At 47.4% G+C, this 16,637-nt stretch overlaps 1 protein-coding gene across 3 annotated transcripts in view; it reads right to left on the bottom strand.

The window, feature by feature from the left end:
• LRP8 (LDL receptor related protein 8) overlaps positions 1-16,637 on the bottom strand; it is a 168,826-nt gene that overhangs the window by 7,295 nt on the left and 144,894 nt on the right. For 2 of the 3 annotated variants that reach the window (XM_030952994.1, XM_030952996.1), the window contains 9 exons: positions 15,071-15,433; positions 8,728-8,850; positions 8,265-8,387; positions 5,660-5,779; positions 5,405-5,530; positions 4,549-4,720; positions 3,214-3,441; positions 2,591-2,709; positions 1,026-1,165 (listed from right to left, as the gene is read on the bottom strand). In XM_030952994.1, coding sequence (XP_030808854.1) covers positions 1,026-1,165; positions 2,591-2,709; positions 3,214-3,441; positions 4,549-4,720; positions 5,405-5,530; positions 5,660-5,779; positions 8,265-8,387; positions 8,728-8,850; positions 15,071-15,433 — 1,514 coding nt within the window. The remainder of the gene's footprint in view (positions 1-1,025; positions 1,166-2,590; positions 2,710-3,213; positions 3,442-4,548; positions 4,721-5,404; positions 5,531-5,659; positions 5,780-8,264; positions 8,388-8,727; positions 8,851-15,070; positions 15,434-16,637) is intronic. The other variant, XM_030952995.1, reaches the window with a different exon arrangement.

Genomic DNA, 16,637 nt, shown 5'->3' with positions numbered 1-16,637 from the left:
CAGCTTTTTTCTATTTTGGACAATGTTCAAAAGTCCAGCACTCCTATGAGTTTACAATGTGCTGTGTAATTTTGAGTAGCTCTGAGACTGAGGTGAGGGAGCAGAAATTTGGTAAGGTACAGACAAGTTGTGTCTGTGTTGTTTCTGAACTGCTTTTTCTTTGTAAGCTGGGGTAGATCATCAGCAAAGGAGTACACTCTGTACTAGAAACATTTGTTACCTTGCTGATTTTTTCCTCCTTTCCTAAGGTAAGATCTGCATTAAACAGGTCTCTGTGAAGAGGCTAGTGCCTAGAGCACCTATTTCTCTTTTATATTACTATCTTTTGTGTGGCATACTATGCCTGAAGATACAGAACTACGCGTGGAAGAGATACCCAGGAATCATATTATTACCATGCAGTTTAATTGCTTGGTCATCTGTGTGTGCTGCTGCCTCCTAAACCCATGTGTATTTCCTTAAGGAAAGCCACACTGCTGGACAACAAGGGCAGCTTAGCAAAAGCAAAAGTGATCTGTTATACTACACAGCCATTCATACCAGGAAGGATGGAGAGAGGTGGAATAACCCAAGAGATCCTTCCAAATGCTGCTGATGGGGATAGCACTAAAGAGCAACAATGACCTGGAGAAACCTATGCCCAAAGTTAGATGCCCAGATATCACACACTTCACATAGGAGGAATAAGGGATTTAAGGATGAGGGTTTTCCTGAGCCAGACACCAACTGGACCTTTCTCTGCTGAGACTTACCTACAGTGAATGCCAAAGTTGAAGCCTTTGTTCTCCTGATCATTTAATGCACTGGTGCTGCATTAGGTAAAAGCATGAGATAACACTTTGCTCTTGATTAAAGGCTTTAAAAACCAATTTCCCTGCTGAACCCACACGAGGTTAATCGGTTTCTATAGCAGCAGCTGCCCTCACTGAGCTCTGTGCTGGGCAAAAGGCAGAACTTTTAATCAAGAAGAGCTCTGAGACCTCTTGCAAGCTCCAGTCTGTTCTGCATCTGTTTTCCACTCTTACCTCAAACACTGCCAGGCCAAAAGGATGGCTCAGATCATCCACAGAGGAGATCAGAACTTTTCTGTTGCTGCCATTGAAATCAATGCAGGACAGTGAATGCAATTTGGAATCTACCCAGTAGAGACGCCGATTCAGCAAATCTGGAAAGTAAAACACAATGAAGCAAAATTACACACAGCTCTTGCAACTCTTTTGCTCTTGCCCAGCATGTTTTTCCTGCTGGCAGCATGACTAATCTCTTTATTATTGGGACTCTTTTTTTTTAACACTAGTTCTGATTTTGAATCAGTGCCCAGATATGCTGGGATAAGACCCTAAAAATAACATTAAAAAGGAGGAACATTCTGCTCTGTGTGTGTGGGGAATGCCTGACTGACAGCCTTGTACAATGAGGTTCTTTTGTTACCAGGAGCAGCAGGGAAGCAGCAGTTTGGGCTTCCCAGATTCTCTCCATCAGTGCCTGAGTGAGACACTTCATCCCTCCCAAGGTTGTTCAGGCCTTGGCTTCTTGCTGAAGAACAACTACTGAGATTCCAATGAAACACCTCTCTGAAGGAGCTGTGAGATTCACACATTTACAGTGAAGAGTCCTGGGGCAGGAAACCCTTCTTATGCTGCAGGCTGGGGGAATCTGCTGGTGGGGACAGTCCTACCACAACCAGCCAGGTCTGGGGAGGGTGCAGGTAAGAGTGGGAGGAAAGGATCCAAGGATATTTAGAATGCTAAGAACTGCATTCCTCTTTCTGGAGCAAATTCACTTATTTTGGATGGGATTCACTGAACAGAATGCAAGTTGATGAGAGCCAACAAAACCAGTTATATAATTAAACAAGTCATTAATTAATTTCTTAATTACTAAATGATAATGTTATTTGTTCACAGCAGTAGCACTTCAGCAGTATGTAATGGCACCATCCTTGCCGCAGCCAGCAGTTTTAAAGCCAAGCAGAGAACCTCACATCGGCATGGTGTTAAACACACACAGCTCCCACTCCAGAGCAGGATGTTCCCTGCTGCTCCATGAAACCTCCTTCCCACTCTGCTGTTTGGTGTGGCAGTGAGAACCACCACAGCCCTCTGCTGGGCTCCATTCACCCTGAGCAGCTGGGCAGGCAGGGAATGGTGTCAGGGAATGGGCTCTGCAGGCCCTGTCCCTCTCCCTGAGACACTGTGCACCATTCCTCAGTCCAGTGCAGGATCCTGACACTGCTCCTGAGACAGGCCCGGGTACAGAGACATTTAACACCAAGGATTCAAATGCTTTGCAGACTCCTAAAGGGTTGTCACAGCTCTGCATCCTTCCCCAAAATTTCCTTTTGCCTTAAAGCACAATGACAAGCACCTCAAGGCTCCTGCAGTATGGAGTTCTGACTACAGCAAGACTTCCTGTCTGTGCTGCTGAGATAAGGGAACTCATGTTTGTGAGCAGCAGTGACTGACTGACCAGTTTAGGATTTGTGTGTGCAGGTGCCTTTGAGCATTTACAATTTTGTTTTCCCACTTAACACTAAAAGCAGATTTCCCTCAGCCCCAGTGGGTGCTGCAGCTCTGAGCTGGGCACTTACCCAGGGTGATGCCGTTGGGCCACTCGATGTTGTCGGTGACCAGCACCCGCCGCCCCACGCCGTTCAGACCGGCCTTCTCGATCTTGGCTTTGTCTCCCCAGTCAGACCAGTACATGAACCTGACAGAGGCAGAGGTAAGAAAGCAATAAGCTGGACTCCAGCTAAGAATCCTGCACTGCTCATTGCAGTAAGAGGTGCTAAAGATTCTCTCCTTAGTACAGCAGTTAATTCCTTCAGTGGAACAACATGCAGTTCTCCCACTGAGTAATCTGCCACAAAACTTGCACCAAAATGCAGCATCTCACCCCAGTAACTAACCCCTGAAAACTCTCCTGCTGTGCCTGTTAGGTACCTGGCACTCATTCATCCAAACAGCCCAAACACAAGTCAGACTGACTTCATTTCCCACACAGACCAGCTCAGGCGCATTGAACACATGATATGGCCCTGAACTGACTTTAACAGCAGGACCTTGCCAAGGGCTAGTTAAAGCATCTCCACAGTCCTATTGCAGGGTGCATCTTAAAGGGCATCTGAAGTCCTGATGAGATGAGAACTACCCCCAGGTTTGTGACTGGAATGTGTCTGTTGGCAGGGGGGGTGTTTGGGATGTGCACACCTACCTCTGTGTGGGATCCACAGCAATGGCTCTGGGCTCGCTGAGGTCACTGTTGAATAGTGTCCTCCTCTTATTTCCATCTGCAGTGGCTACTGAGATGGTCTTGTTTCCAGAGTCTGTCCAGTAGATGTTCTTATGGACCCAGTCGATGGCCAGTCCCTCGGGGGAGTTGAGCTGGCTGTCGATGAGGATCACCTGCTCGGCCGTGTCACTCGCTTTGTCGATGTAGGCGCTGCGGGGACAGGAGGTCACAGGGCTCCCACATGGCTCCCAGAGCTGGGCCCCAGGGGCAGCGTGGCTGACACAGAACTCTTATGGTGCTCCTGCAACCTTCTGCTTTCTCCTACAGCCTCTTATTTCCCCATTCCCATATGGCAGCACTTCCACGGTAGGGAACTGTGCATTTCATCATTCTACCTGCTTCCTACTATAACTGCACAATTCAGGGAAACATTTGACTTCTGGCATGATAACCTCAACAGCACTGATCTGTGGGATTTATGGACATGAAAAATATAATCTCCAGAGCTCTGCTAAATAGAGTTGAACTGAGCATGCAATAAATGTGCTTAAATGTACCGCAGAATTAGGAGCTGTGTAGCTAATTATGACTCATCAAAGGAATTCATGAAGCTGCATTAATTTGGCAAGTGATTTCACTAGATATGAACAAAATGTTCACTAAATATTAGTGGCAGCCTCAAAATCTTTCAAAATGATAATGAAAGGCAGCAGACTCCACATGGATGTTTCATAAATAACTGGAATGTTGCTCCTACAACCACACAGGCTGATTCTGCTCTCAATACCATTTCTGCTGAGTGCACTGAAATTAGTCATTCAGAGATTGCAGCAGTGTTTGCAGAAGCTTAGTCTGGCTCTTAGAATAACTCAGTACATCTTAGAACAGTTATAAAGCAGCAGGAAGTTTTTGCCCCTCACCCTGAATGTTTGAAATCATAAGATGCTTCCTCTTCACTGCCCATCCTGCCTTTGCCTTTGCTGATGGAATGAGAAGGTGAATTGTATGGGAGCTGAGTTCTCCAGTATCAGATGAGACCTTGGAACCGAAACATCTAAACCCAAGAATTCCTGACACTTTTACAGTCTGCAGTCACCCTTGTATTATCAAAGAGATAACTGCATAAGCCTCTGATGTCTTTATCAATTCCCAAAAAAAGATTACCAAGTCTGGGCCACAACAGGGCCCAGACTTATCCTGTCAGGGCAGAAAAGCCCTCAGGTGCCCTGTACCCTGCACTGTTCTCTGGACTGCTTTAGGGGATATAGATGGAATGCAGCTTTAGCAAGGGTGCACACATCCTCTCTTGCCCCTTACCTGTAGATTTTTCGGTAGAACAAGTCACACCAGTATATTCTGTTTGTTGACACCTCCACATCCAGCGCCACCACGTTCTTCAGCATGGGGATGATCCGGGAATAGTCCCTTTTCACCAGGTCTATTTTACGGACCTCATGGCGATTGGTGAAGATCAGGTATGGGCTCTTGCCTACCACAGAAAATCAGCACATTTGTCACTTCAGCAGCTGTCCCAAGGGCTGGATTCAGCTTTCATTTCTCAAACAACAATGGAATTATCAGTCACTGATAGTTGTGTTTGTACCAAAGCTTTACACCACTGGAAGCAAGAGGAAACTTGCTCCAGAGGCAGGGCTGTCATATGCAGGCACCCCTGTGGTCCCTGGACACACACTGGCAATTCAACAGCCTCTGGGGAATGGCTTCATCTTCATTTCATTTCAGCACAAAATCCTGGGCCAGATTTTGGTGACTTACAGCTGGGAGGGTGGAGGGCTGGCTCAGATACCCTGTTTTAATCAGGATGTTTTCTTTCTTCCAATACTACTACCACAAAATGTTTTTGCTGCACTGTTTTCAATAACACCTGTCAAGAGACTTTCTTTTCTAGTTTCAGCTTCAAACAGCCAAGTAGTGACTGCAATCTTGCTCTGTACACTGTTAAAATATTCTGATCTGCATGATCAGTAGTTCTTGCCTAGAGACGCATCTGCTATTGCTGCAGCAGCTCTGTGCTGCTCACAGTGAAATGTCTTTGCTTGATTTGCCTGTTTCCTTTTGTTTCCATTCCCCCGCCTCAGCCTGTGAGCGTGTTTTCTTAGCGGAGCTGTGCTGTTGAGCAAGCAGAGTTTTCGTGCCTGTGGCGCTGTCTTACCTACAGCTTTGCAGTTCTTGGACAGGGTGTCCATCTCGTATCCTTCGTAGCACTCACATTTGTAGTCTCCCTTGTAATTAATGCAGATCTGGCTACAAGCGTCTGGATTCTCACATTCATCTATGTCTGAAAGGAGTGTTTGAAACCCATCAATAACTTGAAATCAAACCATCTGTGATGGAGCAATGCTTAAGTGAATATAATCACGTCTCTCTATGGTGAAACACAAGGGACTGCTGTTTGCATGTCAATTACCTCCACACGTTTTTTTATCCAGAAGCTTGTATCCAGGCGGGCATTCGCACTCGTAACCAATCTTCAAGTCTTTGCATATGTGTGAGCAGCCACCGTTGTTCATCGAGCATTCATTAACACCTGCAGGGAATACACAGATCACCTATGACAAACGGGGGCTTGTACTTGTGAGATCGAATAAAATTAAGAGATTTCCTCAGAAATTTTCCCATTTCTATCAGTTTTGGTACAGGCCCTATAGAGCCTGTATAGAGAGAGACAGGAAGCCTCCACTGTATCACTTTCTTGCTCTTTATTATTCCAAACCAACGCTGGGGGATCATTTGGACTCAAAGCTAGTGGCTGAATGAATGGGGAGCCCTGGGGATACAGCATATATGAGTCTCTGCATCTCATCCCTTCAGAGAGCTGCTGCTTTGAGCTGTTCTGCCACATGTGAGAAACTTCCAAGGGACCTAAGGGCCCTCACCAGCACACTCCTCCTTCCCCATGCGCTGGTTCATGTTGACTTTTCTGAACAGTCTCTCTGAGCTTTAATAATTCATGCTGGGGGACTCTCATCTCCCAGGGGCCAGCTGTTTTGAAATACTCTACTATTTTCCCATCTAGCTCCAAGGAATGATCTATGTGAAAAATTCCAGAAAACACCGAAGTGCAGTCTGTCAGAGATACTCCATTAGCACTGAGATACAGTCCTCCCACAAGCATGTCCCCCACAACAGTCTTTGCTGGCACCCCAGTGTGTAATTTACAAAGCAACAGCCCCCATCCTCTCCTGGGGCCTTTTCTAATCCAAGGCCACCTGTCTGATCCTGCTCTCAAGTGCTGAAATAAAAAACAGAATAAATGGATTCTTAAAAGTAGAACTGCATGAGAGGTTGGGAAAAGCTGGTTTCCTGTCAGAGAAAACATTTCTTCTTGTTGTAATTGACCTACAAAAGGTGAAAAGAAAGTTCTCTCCTCCTTAAGGAAGACTGCTGAACAGGAGCTGTGGGATTTCAGGGATAGTGGACTCACCAGAACAAGGAAAACTGATTTGCTCCAGTCTATAATGCGATTTAAAGGCAAATTTTTCATTTATCTTTTACTTCTTGCTTCCTTGCACACTGCAGGTGAGCAGCACAGCAGAGGCAATAAACCATTGCTCTTGGAAGAAAATGGAAACAACCACAACCCAATTAAGTCAGTAAGACAGGGAAAATACCATGCCAGAAGGAATCCAACTCAGCTCTGGGATGTTTTCACCTTCCTAGCAGGGACATACAGAGATATCAACACATAATTAATGGAGCAAGTTTGCCTGACTCAAATAGGCAAGTGTTGTCCTGCCTTCTGCAGTGCTTTTCTGGAGGACTCTCAGAGGGCACTGCAGAGTTTAGCATGGCCAGACAGACACACACTGAGCTGGGGAGTGTGTCCTGCACCTCTGCCTCCTGTGAGCATGGCCTGTGTGTGGGCATTACAGTCACAGCAACCCACAGCACAGTGCCCTTCGAGAAACACCTTCCCCTGGGGGCTCTCCTGAGCTTCCCAACCCAGACAACACCTCACTGCCAGCCCAGGGCTGCACAATGATGGCACCACGACCACTGGGTTGAGCACCAGCCCAGCTGTGCCACTGCCCAGTCTCCTGTGACAAACTGGAGACCTCCTTTGTTGGGAGACCTCCACAGACAGACACTGCAACACCCACTCAGAGAAGCAGGGAGATGTGGATTAGTGGAAGAAAGCAAGGGCACACGAGAAGTGTGAGGTAGGAGCATCTTCACTAGGCATGCACACACTCTTCTTTGTCTAAAACAGGGAGGGACTGACAGTTCTTTCTGAACAGGAGTTATTTAAGGGGCAGCCACTGAGCTCCATGATGTCATGGAAGGAGATGCCTGTTGGAGACATCTCTGCACGGGGGAAAACAACAAACGTGTTTGAGTAATGCTGTAGATCGGGGCTGGTGCCCACAGTGTCTGGGGGAAAGGCAAGAGAGGGCTGTCCCATGGAGAAGGGCACAGATCTGTGGCCTGGACTCTGTTCCCCTGGCTCCAACAGCCCCGACTCTCCTGGCATTCCCACAGCCCAGAGCTGGCAGGACGCTGCAGAGAGCAGCCTGCTGTCATTGCTGAGGGAAGCAGCAGCAACATGTACAACCCAGAAATGGCTGAAGTCCTCTCTCAGGGGTTGCTGCCACTCTACATGTTTTCACCTTCAAAGCATGTTCCAAATGCTGTATTTTTATGGTGTTATTATCATCTTAGAATTCAAAGATAATTTAGGCAATGAGGCTAAATAAACTGGTGTGTGTTGTGGAGGACACCAGTATTTGGGGAGAGGGGGAATTCCTCATTCCTAGTCCCGTGCTCAGTTCATACATCCCTCCAAGAATAAAAATTGAGTGGAGAAGGGCACAGTTCAAACTTACAGATGATCAGACTAAGCTACTAATTATATTCATATGAAGGGTGATGAGAGAATAAAGGCAAGGAAAGAGGAGCAGAGTGAGAAATAGCATTAGCAGCTACATGTGGTTACACTCAAAGCTGTGAGCAGCAGATGGAGAAGAGGGGAAGCAGTTACAACAGGAGCAACACGTAGAAGGCAAGTACTGTACCACATTCTTTCATAGGCTCGTCAGACCAGTCCCTGCAGTCTCTATGTGAATCGCACACTTTGCCTCCGTCAATGCACTCTCCACTCTTACACTGAAACTTGCTGGGACTTTCACATGCTGACTCTGTCATGTTGGGCAAGAGAGGAAAGCATCTAAGTTAGATGAGGCTCGTGACAACAAACAGGCTGACATAAAGCTCAGGAGGGCATCATTAGCGGAAATGGGATGGGATTAAGCGAATGAACATCGAGCCTAAGCATCATGCAAAGAACTTTTCAAGTCATGCCGTCTGCCTGGTCAGCACAATCATCTCTCCCAAGCAATCCCACTGCAAAAATGGCTTAAAACTGTGCAGGAAGCAGCTTGGCATGGCCCAGAGGAGCAGCACAGGCCTCTTCCCTTCCCAGAGGCCACCAGCCCTGGCAGATTTACCCCATGGAGTACGAGGAGCACCTGTACCCACCTTGGACACAGCCGGCCTCGTCGCTTTTGTCAGGACAGTCATGCACCTTGTCACACTGCTTTGCTCCATGGATGCAGGTCCCATCGCCACATTGAAATTCATCTGGCTGGCAGGTCACCAGAGCTTTAAGACAACACATTCAAGCATCAGGCACACAGAACTCAGTCATTTTTGTGGTACCTATCAGCCACGTCCCTCTGACACTGCTGGGGTTACATCTTCTGTCAGCAAAAGTCAGAGTATCACCTCTTCCCACCAAAGCAACAGAGTCAGCAGCTGCCTCAGCCACTGTTCTCCTGTGCCCCTCTGCTGTCCCAGATCACACTCTACATCCTTGGGAAAACAGCATCAAAGCCCATATGAGGACACCCAGGCAAAACAGACCCAGTGCTGGCAGTGAAGTTTCTCAGGTGACACAGAACAAAGCAAGCAGGCAGCAAAACTCCCAGCAGTGGGGCAGCTTTGGGGCTGCAGTCTGTGTGGGGCCAGGCTGCTTCCCAGCTGGGAGTGTACACTGGGTAGGCAAAGGCAACTACTCCTCAGCTCTCCTTCCTTCAGAAAAGAGATTTTACATTTCAGATACATTTCAAAACATGTTCAGGCTAAGGCCCAGGCAAGAGACCTGCAGTGACTCTGCCAAAGCAGTGTGGTCACAGCAGGGACGAAGGCAGCAATGAGACACAATCATCAGGTTACCAAATGCCCATGAGCCAACAGCCCACTGGAAGGCAGAAGAGCTCCACTGCACTGCGATGTTTCCTGGGGTTTCCAGCCCTAAACACCTCCACAATATCAGCCCAGTTTTCATGCCTGAAATTCATTTGTCCAGGTCAGATTATAATAGACTCAAACCAAATCTGATAAACTGCAAAGTTGGGGGAAAATATAAACCAGACTCCTGCACAGACCATGCTAAAAGCAGTCATATATCCCTTCCCAAATTCCCATGAATGAGAGACCTCCCTAGCTGGGACCAGCCCTGTGCTGACACAGGGTTCAGGCAACCTGGCAAAACAGGCTCCTCATTCCTGGACACGTTTTGCAGCTTCCTTCTGAGGGGCCCATCGGATGTGTTCTTAAAATCCTATTAAGGCAGCACACCCTGGAGGGTTCCTGATTCCAGCCTTTCCATCACATGATTGTGTCCTGGTGTGGGCTGACAGAAAATCACTGCTTCTGAGCACTGAGGGGAGGCCAGCACTGCTGTTACTACATGGGAGGTGAGAGCTGTCTGCAGACTGCCCTGGACAATTTGACAAACTGGTTCTAATATCAAAATGAGTAATTTCAGATAACGCAGGAAGAGCTGCAGACATGAAGTGAGCCAGCATCAATATCATAAAGTATCAATTGGACAAAGACTCCACATTATTGGTGATTGCATCCCGCAGGATGCAGGATCCAGGTTCATGACTGCTTCACTGGACTCGTTCTAGTCCATCTTCACCCAGCAAAAGGCACCAGAGACAGGAAAAGCCACAACTGCAGGGCTGGAGGGTGAAAGGAGAAACCCTGTCATTAGAAATACACAGTATTCACATGAGGAAAGTTTGGAAATAGCACTGCTCCTTGGAGAGGAAAGCCATATGCACTATATTCATAAAAAGCTGCAAAGTGAGAAAAAAATTCCAAGCAATAAGCACAGTTATGGGACCAGCTGTGCTGCCACATTTCAGCTAATAAACCCAGGCACAGGAATGGGAAACCTCAGTGGGACATCTGGGACAGCAGCTCCAAACTAAGCACATGGGATCTGCTCCTCTACCAAATGCAAAAAAGTGAAGGAGGGAAAGAAAAAAAGCTGTGGTCTGGGAGAGTCACAGAGCGCAGGTCTGGAAGTGGCACCAAGAACTCCTGCAGGGAAGCAGAGTCACTTCTGCTTGAACTGTTCCTGGCATGTGCAGCCACCTGCCTGGGGAAGCCCTGACCATGGGAAAAGCACCCACCCTCCTCCACAGGAAACCCTGACTTCTGCCAAGCTACACCTTGGCCACTGCAAGGCTTTTCAGTTGTCTCACTGGAAATTCCTTTGCCACAGTTATTTCTTGTCTTCACCCCTAACTTGAAAACCAGTTTGCTTCACCTTTTCTCTAGCAACTTCTCTGTGTGGAGGTAGGATAGGATGGTCCTCCATTTCTGACTATAAATATTAACCCCTCACAAAAGTGTAACATGTAATTAAAGCCAATGGGGTTTTGTCTTTTCTGGAGCAGAAACAGGTCTCCAGTTCATCAACTAAATCTGTGCAACAACAGCTACAGATTTGGAAGACAGCTGCTATAAAACCTATAATTGTCTTCAATTGTAATCTTCAAAGCTCTTCTAAAAAGCAGTTATAGCTAAATGCTAAGAACAAAAAGGTTTCTCATCCTAAAACGAATTAAAATTAAGGAGAATTTTGTAGGAATTGCAAAGACAATGCTGCAGAAGCACCACAAGACTGAGAGAAAAATGACAGCACAATTCTTAGCTCAGTTGCTACAGAGACTGCAAAACACAGATGTGGGGTTGTACTCTACTGCACAAAGCTTTGCTTCAAGAAGAGACAGAAGTTTGGAGAGCAGGCTGGGTTTCCTGGCTCAGTTCTCACTCCACCAGAGCTGTGGAAGTTCAGACCTTTGAGGAGCAGCCCCTGAGCCTCTTAACAGACATCTAAAAAGGCAGATACAGTAACAGCTCTTACTGATTACAAAGCCACTAAAATGCATGTATGGCATTTCTAATTTTTACTGCATTTTACAGGAGAATTCCAAATTATCCTGAAGTGGAGGCACTAACCCATCTCAGCCCCACTGGCAGAGCTGACAGCAAGTTCCCATTAAGGCCATTCCCAAGGAAAAGCAGTAACTCAAGAAGAGGGAAAAACTGTGCTGTTAATTTGCACAAGATACTCAGAAAATTGCTGTGCCTAATTTGGAAGGTTTAAATCAGTGAAATCTCAGTAGTTTTACAGCCATCTCCTCAGCAAATCAAATACAAAACTAACTACCAAGCCCTGCTAAATTAACAGGCCTCCTCAAAGAGACACACTTCCCATTTACAAATCCTGAGCACAAAGCTGCATCACTCAAATTCAGCAGCTCTATTCCAGACTCCAAACCTGAGCCTCAGTTTCTTCTGGTTTCTGGTTTTTTTTTTCTTCCTTCCCAAAAAAGAAAATCCCACCATTTGCAAAATGCATCAATCCCGTTTTATAGATGGGGAGACAGAGGCAGGAAAGTGTGAGGTCAGGTCTCAAGGGGTCTGTTTTCTTGCTGTCAGTTGTAAGCATTATTTATTCTCCCTCCTGGATGCCTTAATGAAAGTTGCAAAGGACATTTTAAATATAACCATTCCAGATTTGGAGATTAATAAATCTAACCTAATGTTCATTTTATAAATATACATATATACATATTTGAATATATATGCTATGGAAAAAACCCCAGCCACCCAATGTTCTCACACAGCTTTCCTGAAATGACTCATTCCTTCCCATTTATTTGCTGTCTCGTTGCCAAAACCTGTTCACCAATTGTCACCCTTCATTTCTATTCTACTCATTTACCAATCCAAAATGTTTATGACAAATGACAGTTGATGGCCTCATGACTTTTTTTTAAAGCATTAGTTCCCATCCCTCTCTTTGTACTGCACAAACCCCATATGATCCCCATTTGCAAGAGAAGATGTAGTGGTGGGATCTGCAGTTTTAATCAAGCCCAGCCAAGGGGCCCATGTGCCATCCTTGTTGCTAAGGGGACAGAGCTGTGCCACACACCTGTAACTCTCGGCATGTCCCACAATTCCGATCTCAAACAGACAATTTCTGCAGAGGAAAATAATCAGAAAGGTCCCTAAACTCTTCAGTCCAACAGATGAGCAGTGAGGCTGAGTTTCCAGAGCTCCCAAATGTCCCTTCCTGCAGGCAGGTGCACCCCAGCAACAGCTGCATTTAGGATGGGGAAGCAACATGATTTTTGGCTCTGACCCAGCCAACACATCAGCTACACTGATGTGCACTCAGTGCTGCAAGGCCTCTCGTGGTCGCTGCCTCAGAGAGCCCCATCCATGCAGCGTGGATGGCTGTGGGCTCACACACTGCTGTGGCACTGGGCTGCCACCAGAACCAGGCACTGTGTGCAGAGGTAGCTAAAACAATGGGGGGCTTGGAATCCCTCTGTTTCCCAATCCACAGGACTGAAGGCAGCAGAATCAGCTCAGATCCTTGTTTCTCCCAGGCAGACAAACTCACATTGTGTTGGACCGAGACCTTCTGGAAAGAGACTCTCGTTGTGCTAAATCTCCACTACTCAGAATTCTCTCAAGTCTCTTCTTCCACATTTCCCCCTTTCTCCACTGGTTGTCAGCACCGTGCTGTGCTGCAGTGGTGTCCAGCTGTGTCCTGGGAGCTGCCTCTGCAAGTGCTGCTGCCTGAGGCTGCTCTGCAGCTCAGGGAGGCTGGTGGAGCTCTGTTCTCACTGCTCAGCAGTTTGACAAGGCTGGACATGGCTGGTGCCTGTCACACCAAGGGAAGAGGCTGGGGAACAGTGGGGCCTCTGCCTCAGGAAGGTACATGGGCACAGTCCCACCCTCACCCAGCAGAGTGTCAAAATAAATGGGGCCTGTAAAAGATTTAAAACATTTCAAGTTGAAGAGGGATTGAAATTTAAGAGGCATTTCACCAGAAAGCACCATCAGTGAGCTGCTCCTCTCTTTCTGCACTTGGCAACAGAAGGGAGCTCACCTTTCCTTCTCCTGAGCTGTCCAAACTCAGCCATCCTCTCAGGTTGCTGTCACTGCAGGGAATGCATCCCGTGGGACAGAGATCAGTTCTGCTGGAGTCCCCTGTACCAGACACCAGTTCTGCACCTTTGTTTGCAACAGGGCCCTTGTCACAGTCTCCTGATTTGGAGGGGACACAGGTACAGGACTGCCCACGGGAGGGCTCAGGATGAAAACAGGCACCAAACCACCCAGGCACCAAACCAACCAGGCAGCAGTGCCCATCTCCAGCACCTGTGCTTCTGCATGGCCTTCCTGAAATAGAGCCAGGAACCAACTTTGTCTCCTGACTGCACAGTCCCTGTGGTCCTTCAGAGCCTGGCAGTACTGCCTGGGTACCTGCTGCCCAAGAGCTCTGTCAGCAACTTCAGCACGTTCTTGGAGATGAAGGAAAAGACAGCCTAACTAATCCACCCCTCCTTGGGTGGGGCTGACAGCCTGGTACCCAGCAACCAGAGCTGCACTCTTCCTAACAAAACATTTTTGGCTTCTCCTATTCAGCTCTTGCCTCTCTTAAAAGAGTCCTTGGCAATTTTAAAGGCACAGCAGCTCCAGGGTAACCTGTGGCTCATGCCTCTGCTCTCCTGCAGTGCAAACAGTGGTGTCTAGGATTCACCACATCCTTCTCTTGTTAAAGAAGCCATGGAATTTACACCTGGAAAGAAATCTGATCCCCAGCTCCTTGGAGGGCTCTCCCACACTGCTGCTCACCAGCCTGGCCTTAGTGTTGTCATGGGTATGAAAAGATGGTGCTGAAAAAAGTGATACATTTTCTTAGATACCCTGCAAAAATCCCTGGGTTTGCAGCTGCTTGCTGCCTTTCTCCCCAGAGGTGGCCCAATGTCAGAGCTGCTAAATATAAACAGCTATGTAAATATTTAATTTCAATCTTGTCATATGAATATTCTAGCAAAACATTTTGCTCTTGTTTTCTTCTCTCTCCCTCCTCAGGTAAGTGACCAGCTTGAACAGTTTAGTAGCTAAAAATGGATGAAACATTCAAAATACCACACATACCAACACCAGCTTGTTACATGCATAAAGCCAGCTGAAAAGAAATCCATTATTTATTAGCTCTCTGCCTTTATCAAGCTAAGTTCAAAATGCATTTCCAACTGGATTCTTCAGAGGTACTTCTCTTGACTGCCTTGTTCAGTATACTCCAACTTCAGAGGCAGAAAATGAATTATTTTTTTTCTGCTGATCATATATTCCCTTTAGCATAGCAGCTTCTAACCTCCAGGCTCTGACCCCACCATGCAGCCTGAGGGCTTTGAACATTTTTTCCACTTTTCACTCCTTGTCTTTCTAGTGAAGCAGAACTTTTCTGAGACACAGTACCATCCAACAGCTCTTACACCTCCTCTCTGGATTCTCAAGGAAAAAGCACAAAAGGAGTGTGGAATACACCTGACCCTGCTGGTCTGGGCACCCAGCCATGTGATGTGGGACACAAGGGCTCCTTGTGTGGCACAGCTGCTGCTCAGACATCAAAGCCTTGCCTTCAAAGGGAGCCCAGGCAGCCTCCTGGCCCTTCCCCCCAGCCAGAGAGCCCTGGCTCTGGCCTGCAGACACTCACGGCAGTCCTGCTCATCAGACTTGTCCTTGCAGTCCTCGTCCCCGTCACACTTCCAGTTGAGGTGGATGCACTCTCCGTTCCCGCACTGGAACTCGTGGGCCGCGCACGTGTTCAGGGCCTTGGCGTCGTAGCCACACTTCTCCATGGACTCATCGGACTGGTCCTCGCAGTCGGCCTGGTTGTCACACACCCACAGCTCCGGGATGCACATGCTGTTGTTGCACTGGAACTCGTTGGGGTTGCAGGTCAGGGGGGAGCACTTCCTTTCGTCGCTGCCATCCCCGCAGTCGTTGTCACCGTCGCACACGAAGATGATGGAGATGCACGACTTGTTACTGCACTGGAACTCGTTGGGAGAACAGGCTTGGGAATAAAAACAGACAGGTGAGCTGGGAGGTCTCCAACCCTGCCCTCACCACTGGCCCAGCTTTAGCACATTCAGGGTGTCTGAGGGCACAGGCACAAAGGCATTACCAGGGCTGTCCTACCCCAAACATTTCTCCCGGTGGTTACCACGGGGCAAGGAGCCCGTGAGGCCACAGCGCTCCTCAGCTGTGTCAGGATGCGTCCTCCAGGGACCACGGCAGCCCTGGAGAAGGAGGGGCAGCAGCGCTGTGGGAACTGTGGGTGGAGAGATGAGATGGGGCTGTCCTGGCACTGAGGAGCAGCCAGGGGAGCCCCGGGGCCGGGTGAGCCCCAGGCAGGAGCAGCAGCACAAAATGGAAATGGGAATGGGAATGGGAATAGGAATGGGAAGGTTGCAGGGAGAGGCTGGGGCTGTGCTGGCAGCGCCAGGGCTCCGCTTGGCTCCACACTGACATTACCAGCTTCCTGACTTTCATAAGCACAGAATCAGGTTTCAGGATTTCACAGTATGCCTGGTTTTGGACATATTAAGTGGGATGTGTAGGGTAAATATTTAGTGAGTCGAGCATCAATTTAGCTGCAATCTGCCAGTAAGGCCCTTTACAACACACTGAATGCCTTCCCTGGAAATCACAACTCAACATTAACATACAAATGAGGAGCTTGTCAGATAGAAGCTGAGTGGAGCACTCTCCTCTGCAAGCCTAATGGACAGCTGAACCAGAGATGCCTGCTCAAATTAAACTTTCAGGTACTTCAACCAAGTGCAGTTCGCAGTCACTTTATTCCATCAAGGCATAGGGGAACCAAAATCATGGAAGAAATTCTCTGTAAGTACTTTGAGGAAGTTACTTACAAAGGAATTCTTCTGCAGTTTCAGCCCTCTACAGAAAAGTATGGCTTTGATAAATTACAATAAATATAAATGCACATAAATTACAATAAAGTTTTTTTTTTACATTGTACTTGGGAATTTTTTTTTGTCTTCAGAAGCAGAACTAATTACTGCCATATCTGCAGAGCCCCTACTAGACCACACAGTTTAGATGGTGCCAATCTCTGCAATGGCAATTGCACCTGGAAAGCAGCAGAATCCCTCTAAAAGACCTGTCATATCCCAGATTTCAGCCAGTGACAGGAACCCAGTGGGATTCTACTGCAATATTATGTCTGATTTATACCTAGGAATAAAGCTGTATTT

Source organism: Camarhynchus parvulus, chromosome 8, assembly GCF_901933205.1.
Source record: "Camarhynchus parvulus chromosome 8, STF_HiC, whole genome shotgun sequence".
In the NCBI taxonomy this organism is placed as follows: Eukaryota; Metazoa; Chordata; class Aves; order Passeriformes; family Thraupidae; genus Camarhynchus; species Camarhynchus parvulus.
Note: the sequence above shows the minus strand (reverse complement) of the source record. Positions and strands in the feature narration are given on the sequence as shown.